Source organism: Schistocerca nitens, chromosome 1, assembly GCF_023898315.1.
Source record: "Schistocerca nitens isolate TAMUIC-IGC-003100 chromosome 1, iqSchNite1.1, whole genome shotgun sequence".
NCBI classification, from domain to species: domain Eukaryota; kingdom Metazoa; phylum Arthropoda; class Insecta; order Orthoptera; family Acrididae; genus Schistocerca; species Schistocerca nitens.
The window spans coordinates 135,895,086-135,911,488 of NC_064614.1; the positions used below are offsets into that span (position 1 = coordinate 135,895,086).

Here is a 16,403-nt window from a genome sequence, read left to right on the forward strand (position 1 = left end):
CCCATGCTCCATACATGAATCAAATGGAAAGAAACCCTAACTAGTACAGTGGCACGTACCCTCTGCTGTGCGCATCACAGTGGTTTGCAGAGTGTAAATGTAGATGTAATATCACTTGAGGTACCTTGATATCTCTGGTACATGATACTCAGCAGCCCTCCCTAGCCATTTCACGGCAGTTTGCAGTTCTTGACAGCAATCCGGCGATTTCCACCTGTTTATGAACAGCAACTAAGAGCAGTGTATCCCATGCCTGATAACAGCACACACAGTAGGGCTACTCTGCAGCCGATGCAGTATTTTACAGAACAATAAAGAGATAATTTTAAATTAAGTTTGCTGTTTCTCTTTTAATTTATGGGTTTGATATTTCACAGATACTACCAGTAGTCATTTAGAACAGAAAACTTGGTAAAAAAAAAATTAGTTTCTCTTAAACATTTTTCACATTACGGACACTTCACTAATTTTACAATAGTGTTAATTTACAGTGAATGCACAAAAAGTACACTGCTGTTAAAAGGTAAGACTAATGTGACACTATATGTTAGTTATTTACAGTAACTGTAAATTACAAATGCCAGTTCACTATGGAATAGGTTTGTACAACAGCTGTAACTAACAAATATTCTCCGAAATGTACATCTGCCAGTGTCCAAAAACGACACTCGTAACTTCAGAAAATTCCCAAAAATGTACTTTTTTTCACATTGGTATACGGTGAAATTTTGTGTGAACAATTTTTTTAATGAGGATACTACTACTGGAATTGTATAAAGAACTAATGTTGATTACAAAATAAGTTTTTCCATGGAACAGTGTAAAAAAATACACAATATATCACAACTCATACACAAGTTTTAAGACAGTCACCTTAGTAGTGACATTTCATGCCATGTTTTTGGACCTGCATTTCTGAGGCACTTTCATCTGATATAAACAAATTCATTAGGTCACCAGCAAATTCCAGTCACTAATATACAGTATCAACACACACTATACTTGCCTCCATAGCTAAGGTCAAAAACACGGGTCCGTGCAGTGCTGGTTTGAATTGTGTTAGTGGGTGAAAATTTCACTGCCAGTATTTGGCTGGGAAGAGGAACAGAGGTAGTGATACGAAGTATCTGACCACCAGTCTTTGCGCTAATGTCTTGGGTTAAATTCCAAACCTCTCTGCAGTGCCTCATCATGTGAGGATCTGTGGCACTGTAGATGGTGATCACAGTTTGGCTTCAGTTGCTCGAGAGTGCAGTCGTGTGTGTGTGAGTTGCATTTGCGTTTGTGTAATATCTTCACTCGATAGAGAACAGAGTTTCTTCTTGTTATCCATCATTATTGAACAGCAGCAAATTAAATAAAACACTGTACAAAATTTGAAAGAGTCTGCCGAGATGATAATGCATTGCGTAAATTTTGCCTATGATTGATTTTTGCTGATACATTGTAGTGAATGAAATGTAGGCATCGAAATTTTATTTAAATTGAGCGCAGAATGATATTTTCTTTTCAAATTATTGGGTTTTACAACCAATAAATGGTTGGACGCAATGCGCCCAGTTCCACCCATGCAGATTGCCGGCTACGATATGGTCGTCTCAGTCATGCAGCTGGATTCGTGATTTCCTGTCAGTATAGAAGACAAGGGCTTATTTTTAGGAAATATGGGGCGAAATTGTGATTTAGTGTGTTTCAGTGCGCGATGCACCAGCCTCATGGCAGACAGCGGACGAAGGCTGACTGGCACAAAATGCAGGTGTGACAGTTTTGAAACGAGCGTGGATATGTGTGTACGTGCACGGCAGCCATCAGAACGCAGCGTTAGCAGAATTATGCAGGTGCGGACCACGTGTGGCGCAGTTGTGTTAGCCAACTCGGCAAGCTCGGGTTAGGGAAGGATCAGGAAGGAAATCGGCCGTGCCCTTTCAAAGGAACCATCACGGCATTTGCCTGAAACGATTTGGGGAAATCACGGAAAACCTAAATCAGGATGGTTGGAGACGGGATTGAACCGTCGTCCTCCCGAATCTTTTGTCTCTGAATGCAAAAAATATTTTGATGACTTCAACCTGCATAGGGAGAAACAATCATCATAATAAAATGAATGGAAATCAAAGCTCACACAGAAAGACATAGGTGTTCTTTTTCTCTGCATGCTGTTTGAGACTGGAATAATAGAGCACTGGTGTGAAGGTGGTTCAATAAACCCTCTGCCAGGCACTTAAAAGTGTGAGTTTGCAGAGTTAACATGCTACCACTCCCTAGCACACTGGAATCTACATTGCTTTCACAATGCTTATTACAATGGCCTGTTGCTATGGCACAATGTATTGTTTCCTAGCTAAGGTTGCCTACAGACTGGTTCCCGCTATCAGTATATTCTGAGCAGCAGCGTAAGCATGAAAAATGAGTTCTGTTCAACCCTGACATCATTATGTCGCTAACTTGTCTCACTTCCTCAGGACTATGGAATAATTGACAAGGAAGTCTTAAAAACTAATTTGAGCCATATCACAGCGTGTTTGGGAATAGTGATCTTAGCTGTACTCTTACTAGAACCATCATGCATACACTCGTTAATACATCAGATGCATAGTCTGATGTAACATAACTTGGTATCTGGGGAGTTTGATGCATATAGACATTTGAAATTGGGGAGTACATTTCTTACAGTCGTCTTCACTAACACCAGCACTATGAATTCTGCAAGTAGGAATCTTGCTCCAACATATCCTTTGAACCCACAATACCCCTGGCCTCAGTATCTGTTGATGGTTCCTGTCCCACACAGAGATGTGTGTGTGTGTGGGGGGGGGGGGGGGAGCACGAGCAATGCTTGTCGCTCTTTTCCCCTTCACCTCTTTTTCATGTTTACTCCATTTCATCAAAAATAACTGCTGCCCCCCCCCCCCCCCCCCCCGGCAAAATTTTTCGTTGTGTGGTCAAGTTCTTGTTTATATGCTTAACCATAAGGTGCCTTTGCCAGAAAGCTCTACATGAAACCATAATGATACACATATGGCAACAAATTAAAGCTGGAATAATTTGAGCTTTTAAAGTTACAACTGCAAATTAATACTGAAGAACTTGCCTCCAAGCTCATTAGATAAATTTCACCCATTAAGGGAAAATGTTTAGTACATTTTTTGAATTCACTGAACTTGATATGCAGGAAAAAGGAATGGTCAAACTGCATCTTGTGAAATAAAGACATAACTTACATAAATTCATCAGTTCTGTAAGTTCTATTTTACATATAAAACTGTCATAAAATCAACCACAAACAAAATATATTTACATATGGTAGGTATTGTATTAAAACATACAATAACATTTTTTTTGTAAAACTAAGACTAAAAACAATGGCACACTTATGGTGGAATAACAGCTTATACAAAAAAACTGTGATCTCAAGATTCCTGGCCGGCAAGCATGAGATCAACCAGCTCCACTGCCTTGTGTTCATCCAAGACATCCAAAAAATTTCGAATCTCCCTCACTGTCGCATTCCCATCAACCTAGAAAAATAGTTAAACCGGTAAGAATTATTTATAATAAATTACTATTGTACATTGCAGAATAAGTTATCTATCTTGGTAGTTTGCATGTGATCCGAGATTAAGAAGAAGGGAGGACTGATGTTAACTAATGGAAATTCTTGTTTTTATTCACATGGAATAAGCAAGCCTAAAATGCACTAGAACTTCTATCCTAATATACCTTGTGTACTTGAACATGTATCCAATTTGAGAAATTGTCTCATTTTGGGAACATAGAACTATGAGAACATAGAACTACCAAAAAACTGTCAAACTGATTTAGTCCAATGGTGATTCCTAATATGAGCATACTACAAAATCATTTTAACAACAGAAATGTTACACTGTACAATACAAGTGAATAAACAGAAGAGCAAGAAGAAAGTGCTGGAGGTCGGTAGTGAGAGAATGTCTCTCCAGGGCATCTAGAGTATAAATTCATGGGAACAGTTGTACCTATTTCTGAACAGATGGTCAATATTTTTAATCCAAAACAGAACAAAACTAGAAAATGAAAGCACAGAACAAATACTCCGAAGACAATTATTTTCAGTTGGCATAATTGATCAAAGCCACTTTAACGGATGGTCAAAAGATAAATTAAAATAATTCTATAGAACAGAAGCAATTTGTAGTTATTACTTAAAATGTTACACTTGAGAGTGCAATTACAAAAACAATGTGAAGGTAAAGGCATAATATTCCCATCACACATGTAACAGTGTCAATGCCATTGTAAGAATACTTGTAGAACATATTTCTGTGTGTCTCCTGATCTCAATCTTTCTTGCACTGTCAACAGCCATGAAATGTAAGATACTGCCAAAGACAACTTTACCAAGAGCTTCATCTCCAAAGAACATATTATGCTGTATTCATTACCCTCTTTGTGTCCTCTTTTGATTGCCAATTTTTCCCCCCAACTTTCCAAAGACTAAGATGATAAAGAAGATGACAATATAGCTACTGAAACTATATATAATAAATGTAGTTGATTTCCTTACATCAGCGTAGTTGAATAGTAGTCTTGATGGGCTTGTGTTGTCCTTAATACTAGCAATCAGGAATGTATAACCCAAGAGCTCGGCCAGATCTTGCCAACTTCCTGATGAATCCAGGATGTCACATAGCTGAGATAAAGTTTCGGCATTGAAGAGCCCATTTTCTGTAGCAAGAAAAGATTTTTATCTTAAAGTGATTAATTTGAACCAAGCCAGAAATGAATAATTAATTTCTTTAACAGGAAACTGTAGGCAGGAGTCTTAACACCATACATACCATCTGGAATTGTACATTCGGATACTGGGCTCGGAAACATCTCCTCCTTAACTTCAGTAATTTCAGGAGACTTTGTACGTCTTTCTGGTGACTTAGCCACTCCTTGCAGGAGAGACATAATCTGAAAAAAATTAACATGTTTTATTTCTGTATCACATCAGAAATTAACTTCATAAAGTGCTCCCTTATCTATAAAAAAAAGGTGAAGGAGTGTAGCTGGAAAACTGGCATTTTATTTGATAGCATATTCATCCCTAAATCACACACTTCATGTACACATTTATGACATCATACTAACATGTTTATTTTCAACTTCGTCTGGCACAGGGCTTTTCATTTCAGTACTGTTGCTTTCCTTATCTGTGTTGTCGTCATCGTCGTCCTCTTCCTCCTCATCGTCGTCATCATCATCATCCTCATCAATGTGAAGCTCGTCATCACTATCCTCTGGCTCTTCCTTTACTCTTGATAAATCTAACCCGATGTTACAGACGCCTTCCATCTGTGCTTCCACACTTTCCAAATTTGCCCACTGTAACATACAATTAAGGCCAGATACGTGGTCAATTGCATTTTCACTTTTCCATGTGCGTGCGCACAGGCATACTTTCTCTCTCTCTCTCTCTCTCTCTCTCTCTCTCTCTCTCTCACACACACACACACACACACACACACACACACACACACACACACACACATATAAATTGTTTTATTTATACAATTAACTAAGGCAGGCAAGGTAGTGTACGGCCCTCCGTATGTGCCGAAAACTGCTACCCAAAATTAGGTAGGTATAAGCTTCACAGCTTTATATACATAGGGAATTATCATCAAATTACTTATCATTATAAATAACAGAAATTTTATTAAAGATTCAGAATGAGCTATCAGTGATGGTATATCTTACAATCTACTTTAACGCAAAAACTACTGACTAATTTGCCAACTGAGACACTTCACAGTGAGATAGTGATAATTTGCAAATATGTGAAAAATACCAACAAGTGGAAGTTGTACATATAAACCAGTTGGTATTCAGTGATTCTCAGGAAAGTGTCGTATGTGACAATTAAAATCGAAAGTTCTGCTATTACCCATTCCTTTACTTAAAGGGATGTTTCACAGCCAACAGTGGGAATAGCATGTTTTGTTACATGAAAAACAATCTAAACTATGCTAGCTTATGGATTTTCATTGTTTGCAAGCACCTATGTGACATTTCAAACTGTAAAACAGTTCCACCAAAAGGATCTTTCTCTTTATGGAAGGAAACTGCAATTGAAGATGCACCTTTTCTTATTTGTCAGTACGAAAATATGGCTGCAATGGAATTGTATGAATCTCTGACATCTGTACAAGTAAACGAAATGATCATTAATCTTCCACATTTACTTTAAAAAAAGATAAATGTAAGGAAGAATCACACACAGAAAATTATTTCATGCCTTAATATCTGTCAAAACTATTTTTAAGGTGGAGAACAATGACTTAACTGTACCTTGGTATGATCCAAAATCTGACACAGTACTTTAGCAGCGCGTCCTCCTCTTGCACGTGCTCGGTCAAATGCTGTGTATCCCACCTTATCCTTTTTATTTACATCAATGTTTGTCTGAAATGAATTAAAAGAACATTTTGTAAGAACAGAAACTACAGTAGTAGCAAATGTAAATGAAAGATTGCAAAGCAAAGATAATAGCAACTAGAATTAGAATTAAGGTTTTGACAGTATACAGGCAGCTGGTAATATCAATACATTCATCTGAGCACTCAAGAGTCAGACAAAGGAAATGAAACATGAATTCTGATTTACTGATAGCATGAGACCACCCCAATGGCAGATAATTATGACTGGTTAAAACAAATGTAATATGGATTCATGTGTGACAGCAGTTAACTATATAAATAGGTAAGTAATGGTTTTCCCTAGACACAAATTTTCTACAAGAGCTGTCCTAGAGAGAATGCAGGAGCATATGGCACTAACAGAACTTATGTACATAAGGTAAGGGAAACATATGTATTGGATCTGCCTCTGCGGAACTATAAAACTAAGAAATACTGTTTATGTTACTGGCATATTTCATAATAAATGGTTCTTGCAGTCAATAACTCTGAATAAAGTATTTTTAGCCAGACTACCTTCTATCAATAACCTAAATAGACCATTAAATTTTTGGCCTAAGGCTGACTCAAATTAGGTGCATGTGCTTGGCTCCTCCTGGTTTGGCTAATAAAATATTTTATGATACTATCTTCAATAAACTCTGTCATTAGAAGTAATACATACTACTAATGAGAGAGACTGATCAAGGAAGTAGAATGGACATCAAGCTGTGATTCTTAATGTTTCAAGTTCACTGAGAATAGACAATTTTATACAGAAAGGTGTCTGTCACTTGAGTGTATCCAGCGAGACTTTTGCATTGAGCACAAAGAAATGTATCATGTAACAAGCCATGAAAACTTGATAATTTCAAGTGTCTGACTACCAGCAACCATGAAGTTCCTGAACTTCCATCTACTCCCACTCACCTTCCCAATTTGAGTATTACTATGTTCTCTAAGGAATTTGCTAGTAGATCCTAAACCTCTGAGCATCTTTGTTTCACTTCTTGTATTTCCTTGAATAACCCTATATCAAAGTGTAACTCTTCACAATGAAGAATGGTGTGAGAATTTGTAGACCTATAAGCACATCACTATTTGGCTAGCAGTGTTCTATGTATCTTAATGCATCCTGATTTATAATCATGTTCAGGTGCCGTAAAAAGTTGGGAAAGGTTGTTTTTATTCCCATTAAGTTTATGTAATCTGTTCTTTATGTGTATAAGCCAAGCACAGTGTGTTACCTACAACTAGGGATAATGAACTGAAAATCTTCAGCAACATTTTGAATTATTCTGTCAGCTGACCACAGACCTGCAAATAAGGATGCAGTCCTAAAAATAAAATGGCTATCACTGAAATCTGTCATTACCAAACTGTTAGAATTCAAATTTTTACACAAATTTATGTTTCCTTAGTGTAAGTAAGGGAAGAAAGATTTTTTCATAGCAAAATGTAATAACATTTCTACTGTGCAATTTGCTGTCCGAAAGTATTTCAAGCTTGCAAAGTATGAGGAATAAAATGTCTGTGTTACTTTAGAAGTCTAAACCAATTACGATAAATGAAGACCACAATGGTTTACCTATCATTTGAACCATGACCTTGGTTCACATGCAAAACATTTGGCACAATCCTCCTCTAGTAAATGATTGTCTTAAGATCAAAGATTAACAATGCAGCAAAAACAACAAAATGTCTACCAAACTGAAATCACCATTGTCTTTTCCTACACGATGGCATATGGGCAACAATCACCAGTCTTTAGCACTGAGGATGCCTCAGATACCCCCCCCCCCCCCCACACACACACACAAACTTTGTAAGCTGAATGAAGACAAAGAATAACCTAAGGGAATGTGTGTGCACTTAAAGCCACAATACAGCAAAAGCAGTAGGGAATAATTTGTTTATATTGGAATAACAACAACAAAACTCTTTTAATGCAATGTTCTCCCAGTAAAAAAGAACAGGATGATAATAGTTGAAAGTTGAGTATATGCCTTAACCTTAGTAATAATTAAGAAATGAAAGTATGAACTTTTACAAGTGCAGGATGTAAAGTAGGATTACCACTGTTTTTCAACTTTTGCATCAATGAAATTCGACTTGTGCACCAAAGAAACAACAAAAGAAGTGAAAGAAAATGCTGGGAGGTGCTCAGCATACAAGAACCAGTGCTAATGTTCTTGAATGACTTGATGGATTTATGCACACATCACCATTTAATCATAGCAAAACTACTTGTTTAATGATGATGAAGGAAGGTTGTATGCATGGATAAAGAATCCTAGAGACAGCACAAGCTATTTTTACATTGTGTAACAGTAAAGCAGAGATACAGAAACCAGATTTAGAACTGTGAAACACTTTCACAGGAGGAGATTTGGATTGTTAACCATGACTTGTTCATTATAGTTTACCAATTAAAGCTGAGAAATTGCAGAAAGGTAGGGAACTATGGCAATGTGACCTGATTACACTGTCAAAAGGGACCATTAGTTAAAAACTGACTGAAACAGTCAAATAGATACCTTTACAATATGTAATACTGAAGTCAACAGAGGATAAAATTTGAAAAAAGACAAACGTACAAGTAAGAATCCTTGGATAACACATTTACATCTCCATTCTGCAAGTCACCGTGAAGTGCATGCCAGAGGGTACATTCCATAGTCCCAGTTACAAGTGTTTCTCGACATTTCATTCACACATTAAGTGCGGGAAGAATGGTTGCTTGAATGCCTGTGTGTGTGTGTGTGTGTGTGTGTGTGTGTGTGTGTGTGTGTGTGTGTGTGTGTGTGTGTGTGTGCGCGCGCGCGCTATAATTATTCTTATCTGTCCTCATGATCCCTATGTGAACAATACATATGGGGGTTTTAGTATATTCCTTGAGTAACCATTTAAAGCTGGTTCTTGAAACTTTCTCAGGATAATTTACTACCTTCAAGGGTCTGCAAGTTCAGTTCTTTCAGCATCTCAGTGACATGTTTTCACAGGTCAAACAAAACCTGTGACCATTTGTGCTGCCCTTCTCTGTATACGTTCCAATATCCCCCGTTAGTCCTATTTGATACAGGTCCCACAGGCTTGAGCAATATTCTAGAACTGGCTGAATGAGTGACTCGTAAGCAATCTCCTTTGTAGACTGATTGCACTTCCCTAGTATTCCACCAATAAACCGAAGTCTACCACCACAACAGAGGCTAAGTGATCATTCTATTTCACAAAAAGATAAAAGGAAAGCTGCTGCTCACCATATAGCCGATGTGCTGAGTTGCAGGTAGGCAAAACAAAATGGGTCACAAATAAGCTTTTGGGCAGGGCGGACTTCTTCAAAAATAGACACCCCCCACCCCACCACACACGACTGCAGTGTCTGGCAACTGAAGCCACACTGCACACAGCAGCACCAGTGCATGATGGGAGTGGTGACTGGATGGGGATAAGGAAGAGGCTGGGGCAGGGAGGGGGAGGGATAGTAGGGTAGGGGTGGCAGAGAGTGAAATGCTGCTGGGGAGCACACAGGGAAGAGATGGAAAAAGGGTAGGGCAGCTATGTGCAATCGAGAAGTTAAGACGGAGGGCAGTGTAGGGGGGGGGGATGGTTTGTGGAAAAAGAGAAGACTGGGTGTGATGGTGGAATGAGAGCTGTGTAGTGCTGCAGTTGGAACAGAGAAGGAGCTGGATGGGTGAGGACGACGACTAATGAAGGTTGAGGCCAAGAGGTTTACAGGAAGATTGGATATAATGCAGGGAAAGTTCCTACCTGCGCAATTCAGGAAAGCCGGTGTCAGTGGCAAGGCTCCATATAGCACAGGCTATAGTAGGTAGTCATTGAAAAGAAAGATGTCAAGTTTGGCAGCGTGCTCAGCAACAGGGTGATCCACTTGTTTCTTGCCCACAGTTTGTCAGTGGCCATTCATACGGACAGGCAGTTTGTTGGTTGTCATGCCCACATAGAATGCAGCACAGTGGTTGCAGGTTAATATTGTATATTGTAAATCACATGACAGGTTTCACAGGCAGCCTTGCCTTCGATGGGATGGCCGATGTTTGTGACTGGACTGGAACAGGTGGTGGTGGGAGGATGTATGGGACAGGTCTTAATATATTATGTTTATTACCAGGATTTGAGTCATGAGGTAAAGGGTTGGAAGCAAGGGCTGTGTAAGGATATATATTATTTAGATTCGGTGGACAGCGAAATACCACTGTGGGAGGGGTGGGAAGGTTAGTGAGCTCATTTCAGCACACGACGAGAGGTAGTCTAAACTCTGGCGGAGAATGCAATTCAGATGCTCCCTTCCTAGGTGCTACTGACAAGGGAACCTCCCCATCGCACCCCCCTCAGATTTAGTTATAAGTTGGCACGGTGGATAGGCCTTGAAAAACTGAACACACATCAATCGAGAAAACAGGAAGAAGTCGTGTGTGTGGGGGGGAAATTAGACAAACTGAGTAGTCCATGTCCAAGATAGGCAACATCAAGGATGATATGCACTCAGGAGTGCCGTGGTCCCGTGGTTTGCGTGAGCAGCTACGGAACGAGAGGTCCTTGGTTCAAGTCTTCCCCCTGAGTGTAAATTTTATTTGTATGATCTGTCGTTCGTTCATTGACGTCTCTGTTCACTGTAATAAGTTTAGTGTCTGTGTTTTGCGACCGCACCGCAAAACCGTGCGATTAGTAAACGAAAGGACGTGCTTCTCCAATGGGAACCGAAAACATTGGATCGCAATGTCGTAGGTCAACCGATTCCTCCACAGGAAAACACGTCTGATATATTCTATACGACACTGGTGACGGAATGTGCGTCACATGACAGGAATATGTTGTCGACCCACCTAACTTGTACACTTGGTGAATGGGTAAAAAGATTCTTCTACGGACTTAGGAAGCATGTAGAAGGTAGGAGTGTAGGGAGTGGTATGGGCGAGGAGAGAGGTGAACTCTTGGAGAGGTTCTGGGATGGGCCTAAGGGTATGAGGAGAGGAGGTCCTGCTAGATTTCTGGAATGGGGTCACTGTGGCAAGGTTTGTAGGTGGATGTGTCACACAGTTGGCGAAGTCCTTGTGCCAGGTAATCCTTGCGGTTCAAAACAACAGTAGTGGATCCTTCGTCTGCAAGTAGGATTATAGGTAGGTATAATCTTATCTTTGGACAAAGGCTCTACTACTTTTGTTTTGAACCACAAGGATTACCTGGCAGAAGGACTCCGCAGCTGTCAGATACATCCACCTACAAACCTTGCCACAATGACCCCACTCCAGAAATCCAGTAGGATCTCCAGTCACTCCTCAAATCCTTAGGCCCATCCCAGAACCTCTCTCAGAGTTCATCTCTCTCCTCACCCACACCACTCCCTACACTCTTACCTCCTACATGTTTCCCAAGTCCACAAACCCAACCACCCAGGACGCCCCATTGTGGCCGGTTACTGTGCTCCCACTGAGAGAATCTCTGCTGTTGTAGACAAACACCTTCAGCCTATTACCTGGAACCTACCCTCCTACATAAGAGATACAAATCACTTCCTCCACCGACTCTCCACAGTTCCTGTTCCTTTACTACACAGTGTCCTGCTCATCATTGTTGATGCTACTACCCTTTACATTAAACACCCCTAATGCCCATGGCCTTGCCACAGGTGAACATTACCTTTCCCAATGACCAACAGATTGCAATCCAACAACGTCCTTTCTAGTCGCTACGATCAATCATATCCTCACCCACTCACTTCTCCTCTGAAGGCATCACCTACAAACCAATCCGGGGTATGGGCATGGTACCAACCGACTTATGGACCATCTTGTGGAATCCTTCATAAACACCCAGAATCCTAAACCCCTCACCTGTTTCAGATTCATTGATGACATATCTGTAATATGTTTTGACGGTGAGGACACCCTATCCACATTCCTCCAGAACCTCAACAGCTTCTTCCCCATTTGCTTCACCTGGTCCTACTCAACCCAACAAGCACCCTTCCTAGATGTTGACCTCCACCTTTAAGATGGCTACAACAGTACCTCTGTCCACATCAAACCTACTAACCACCAGTAATACCTCCACTTCGACAGCTGCTGCCCATTCCATACCAAGAAGTCCCGTCCACACAGCCTAGCCACCCACGGTCATCACATCTGCAGTGACGAGCTGTCCCTCTCGAAATGCACTGAGGGTCTCACTGAAGCCTTCACAGACCGTAATTAACCTCCCTACCTTGTACAAAAACAAATCTCCCATACTTTAGCTTTCCAGTCTCCCACCATCTCAGTAAGTCCCACTGTCCAGCCACAGAGGAGCATTCCCCTTATAACTCAGTCCCACCAAGGAGCAGAGCATCCGAATTGCATTCTCCGCCAGAGTTTCGACTACCTCTCATCGTGCGCTGAAATGAGAAATGTTCTGCTCACTATCCTTCCCACCCCTCCCACAGTGGTATTTCGCTGTCCAGCAAACCTAAATAATATATATCCTTACACAACACCTGCCTCCAACCCCTTACCTCATGGCTCATATCCTTGTAATAAACATAAGATGACAAAACCTGTCCCATACATCCTCCCACCACCACCTATTCCAGTCCGGTCACAAACATCAGCCATCCCATCAAAGGCAAGGCTACCTGTGAAACCAGTTGTGTGATCTACAATCTTAAGCTGCAACCACTGTGCTGCATTCTATGTGGGCATGACAACCAACAAGCTGCATGAATGGCCAGTGACAAACTGTGGCTAAGAAACAAGTGGACCGCCCTGTTGCAGAGCACACTGCCCAACACAACTTCTTCATTTTAACGACTGCTTCACTGCCTACGCCACACGCATCCTTCCCACCACAACAAGCTTTTCTGACCTGTGCAGGTGGGAACTCACCCTGCAATATATCCTATGTTCCCGTAACACACCTGGCCTCAACCTCTGTTAGTCATTTTTCTCACCCATCCAGCACTAAACAGCCCTCATTCCACTATTACACACAGTCTTTTGACTCTTACTTTTCCTCTACCCCCCCCCCCCCCACCCCTCCCCCCACCTCTCATGTCCTGTCCTCCGTCTAACCTCCCGACAGCACGAGCTGCCCTACCCTCTTTCCGCATCGTCCCTGCATGCTCCCCAGCAGCACTTCACTGCCTCCACTCCTATCATACTATCCCTGCCCCTCCCCTCCCTGCCCAAGCCTCCTCCTTACACCCAACTAGTCGCCACTAGAATAAGTGTGCTGCTGCTCATAGTGTTGCTACACTGCAGTCGTGTGTGAGCTGCGTTTCTGTGTGTCTCTGTCATCTATTTTTGACGAAGGCCTTACTGGCAGAAAGCTTATTTGTGACAGGTTTTTTGTTAAGTCTATCTGCAACTCAGCATCTCTACTGTATGTTGAGTAGCAACTTTCATTTTTATAATATTGTTACAATCCATCCGGGTTTTTCCATCGTTCAATATCTCATAAAAGATCAGTTTTGGTTCTAGAGTTGCATATGAACATGCTAGGCACACTACTGACTCTGTGGCTTGTCTGAAATATTGAAGAAAGACAAACCTACATTTATAGAAATATAGATAACAGATAGCTACTGTGTTAACTGGAATACTTGAGCTTTTGAAAATAGCAGGGATAAAGCACAGGAAATGAAAAGTTATTTGCAACTTGTACAGAAACCAGACAACAGGTATAGGAGGGAAGGACATGAATGAGAGGTTATTATTCGCCCTGGAGAGTGACCAAGCAGTGAAGGAAAGGTAGGAGATATTTGGAAAAAGTTCATAGAAGTCTATAATAATACAAAATTCAATGTTTGCAAATGTTCATAGAAGTCTATAATAATACAAAATTTTTGCAAATGACAATGTAATTAGTATGACCACAGAAAGTACAATCAGAATGGATAGCGTCTCAAAAAGACATAAGATGAATATTGACAAAAGAAAAACGAGAGCAATGGAGTGTAGTGTAATTAAATTGGGTAATGTTGAGGGAACCAAGAGTAGAACATGAGAGACTAAAAACAGTAGAAGGCATCTGCTGTGTGCCCAGTATAATAACCGACAATGGCTGAAGTAGTGATACTATTATGAAGATCATAGACCGCTAATCACCGTATACCGGAGATGCTGAGTCGCAGATAGGAACAACAAAAAGACTGTCACAAAGTAAGCTTTCAGCAAAAAATGCATTCATCTCAATGACTGACACACACACACACACGATCACAGTCTAGCTTCTGAAGCGAAACTGTGAGCAGCAGTGCATTATGGGAGAAGCAATCTTGGTTGTGGGGGTAAGGAGTAGGTTGAGGCAAGGAGTACTGCTCGTGGAAGCATACAGGGACGAGGTGGAGAGATGGTAGCATAGCTATGTGCAGCCAGCAGGTTAGACAGAGGGTGGCGGTGAGGGCAGCGGAAAAGGAGACAAGGAGAAAGATGATTTGGTGGAACAGAGGATTGTGTACTGCTGAAGTGGGAACAGGGAAAGGGTAGCTGGGTGTAGAACGACGACTAACAACAACTGAGGTCAGTAGGGTTATGGAAACATAGGTTGTACTGCAGGGAGAGTTCTCCCACCTGCGCAATACAGAAAACTGGTGTTGGTTGCAAGGATCCGGATGGCACAGGCTGTGAAGCAGTCATTAAAATGAAGCTTGTTGTGTTGGGCAGTGTGCTCAGCTACTGGGTGGTCCAGCTGCTTCTTGGCCACAGATTGTCAGTGACCATTCGTGCAGACGGACAGCTTGTTAGTTGTCGTGCCCATGCAGAATGCAGCACAGTGGTTGCAGCTTAGCATGTAGATCACATGGTTGGTTTGACAGGTAGCTCTGCCTTTGATGGGATAGGTGATGTTTGTGACCGGACTGGTGTAGGTGGTGGTGGGAGAGTGTATGGGACAGGTCTTGCATCAAAGTCTGTTACAGGGGTATGAGCCATGAGGCAACCCCCGCTCCAATCCCTTGCATCATGGCCCATATCCCTGTAATAGACCTACAGATGCAAGACCTGTCCCATACATCCTCCCACCTCATCAGTCCAGTCACAAGCATCACCTATCCCATCAAAGGCAGGACTACCTGTCAAACCAGTTGTGATGTGCAAGCTAAGCTAACCACTGTGCTGCATTCTACATGGGCATGACAACCAACAAGCTGTGTGTCCGCTTGAATAGCCACCGACAAACTGCTGCCAAGGAACAGCTGGAGCACCCAGTTGCTGAGCGCACCGCCGACACAAAAAACGAACTTTTCTGAATTGTGCAGGTGGGAACTCTCCCTGAAGCATATTCTACGTTCCCGTAACCCTCCTCACCTCAAACCTTCGTTAGTCACTGTTCTACACCCACCTATCCCCCTTCCCTGTTCTCACGTCAGAGCTACACAGTCTTTTTACTTCTCTGCTTTTCGCTGCCCCCTTTCTACCACGTTCTGTCTAACTTCCCCGACTGCATCTAGCTGATCTACCCTCTCTACATTGTCCCCGTATGCTCCCACGAAAAGCACTTTGCCATCCCCTACCCCTACCTTGCTTTCTCCCCCCTTCCCTGCCCCAGCCTCCTCCTTATCCTCAACACTCAGATTGCTTCTTCCATCATGTGCTGATGCTCGCAGTCTGACACCTTTTTCTTATTTAATTGGATAGATAAAAATCTACCCACCAACGGGTGGCAGAACACACTCATAAAAAGACTTGTGATTGGCAAGCTTTTGGAGCCAGTGGTTTCTTCTTCAGACAGAAGGGTGAAGGAAAAGGACTGCAGAGGTTTAGGAAAAGGGATAGAATTTGGGAAAGTCACCCAGAACCACAGGTCAGGGGAGACTTACCGTAAGAGAAAGGACTCTTCCTTCTCATCCTGTACGGTCTCCCCTGACCCGTGGTTCTGGGTGACTTTCCCAAAATCTATCCCTTTTCCTAAACCTCTGCAGTCCTTTTCCTTCACCCTTCTTCCTTCCCCCTCAACCCTTCTGTCTGAAGGAGGAGCCACTGGTTC

General features: G+C 41.7%; 1 protein-coding gene across 2 annotated transcripts in view; it reads right to left on the reverse strand.

Annotated features, from left to right (window-relative positions):
* Positions 1 to 3,222: 3,222 nt before the first annotated feature.
* LOC126243247 (nuclear factor NF-kappa-B p110 subunit) overlaps positions 3,223 to 16,403 on the reverse strand; it is a 99,374-nt gene continuing 86,193 nt past the window's right edge. For both annotated transcript variants that reach the window (XM_049948150.1, XM_049948149.1), the window contains exons 16-20: positions 6,316 to 6,429; positions 5,116 to 5,349; positions 4,818 to 4,938; positions 4,544 to 4,704; positions 3,223 to 3,518 (exon numbers count right to left, since the gene is read on the reverse strand). In XM_049948150.1, coding sequence (XP_049804107.1) covers positions 3,411 to 3,518; positions 4,544 to 4,704; positions 4,818 to 4,938; positions 5,116 to 5,349; positions 6,316 to 6,429 — 738 coding nt within the window. In that variant the 3' untranslated portion in view covers positions 3,223 to 3,410. The remainder of the gene's footprint in view (positions 3,519 to 4,543; positions 4,705 to 4,817; positions 4,939 to 5,115; positions 5,350 to 6,315; positions 6,430 to 16,403) is intronic.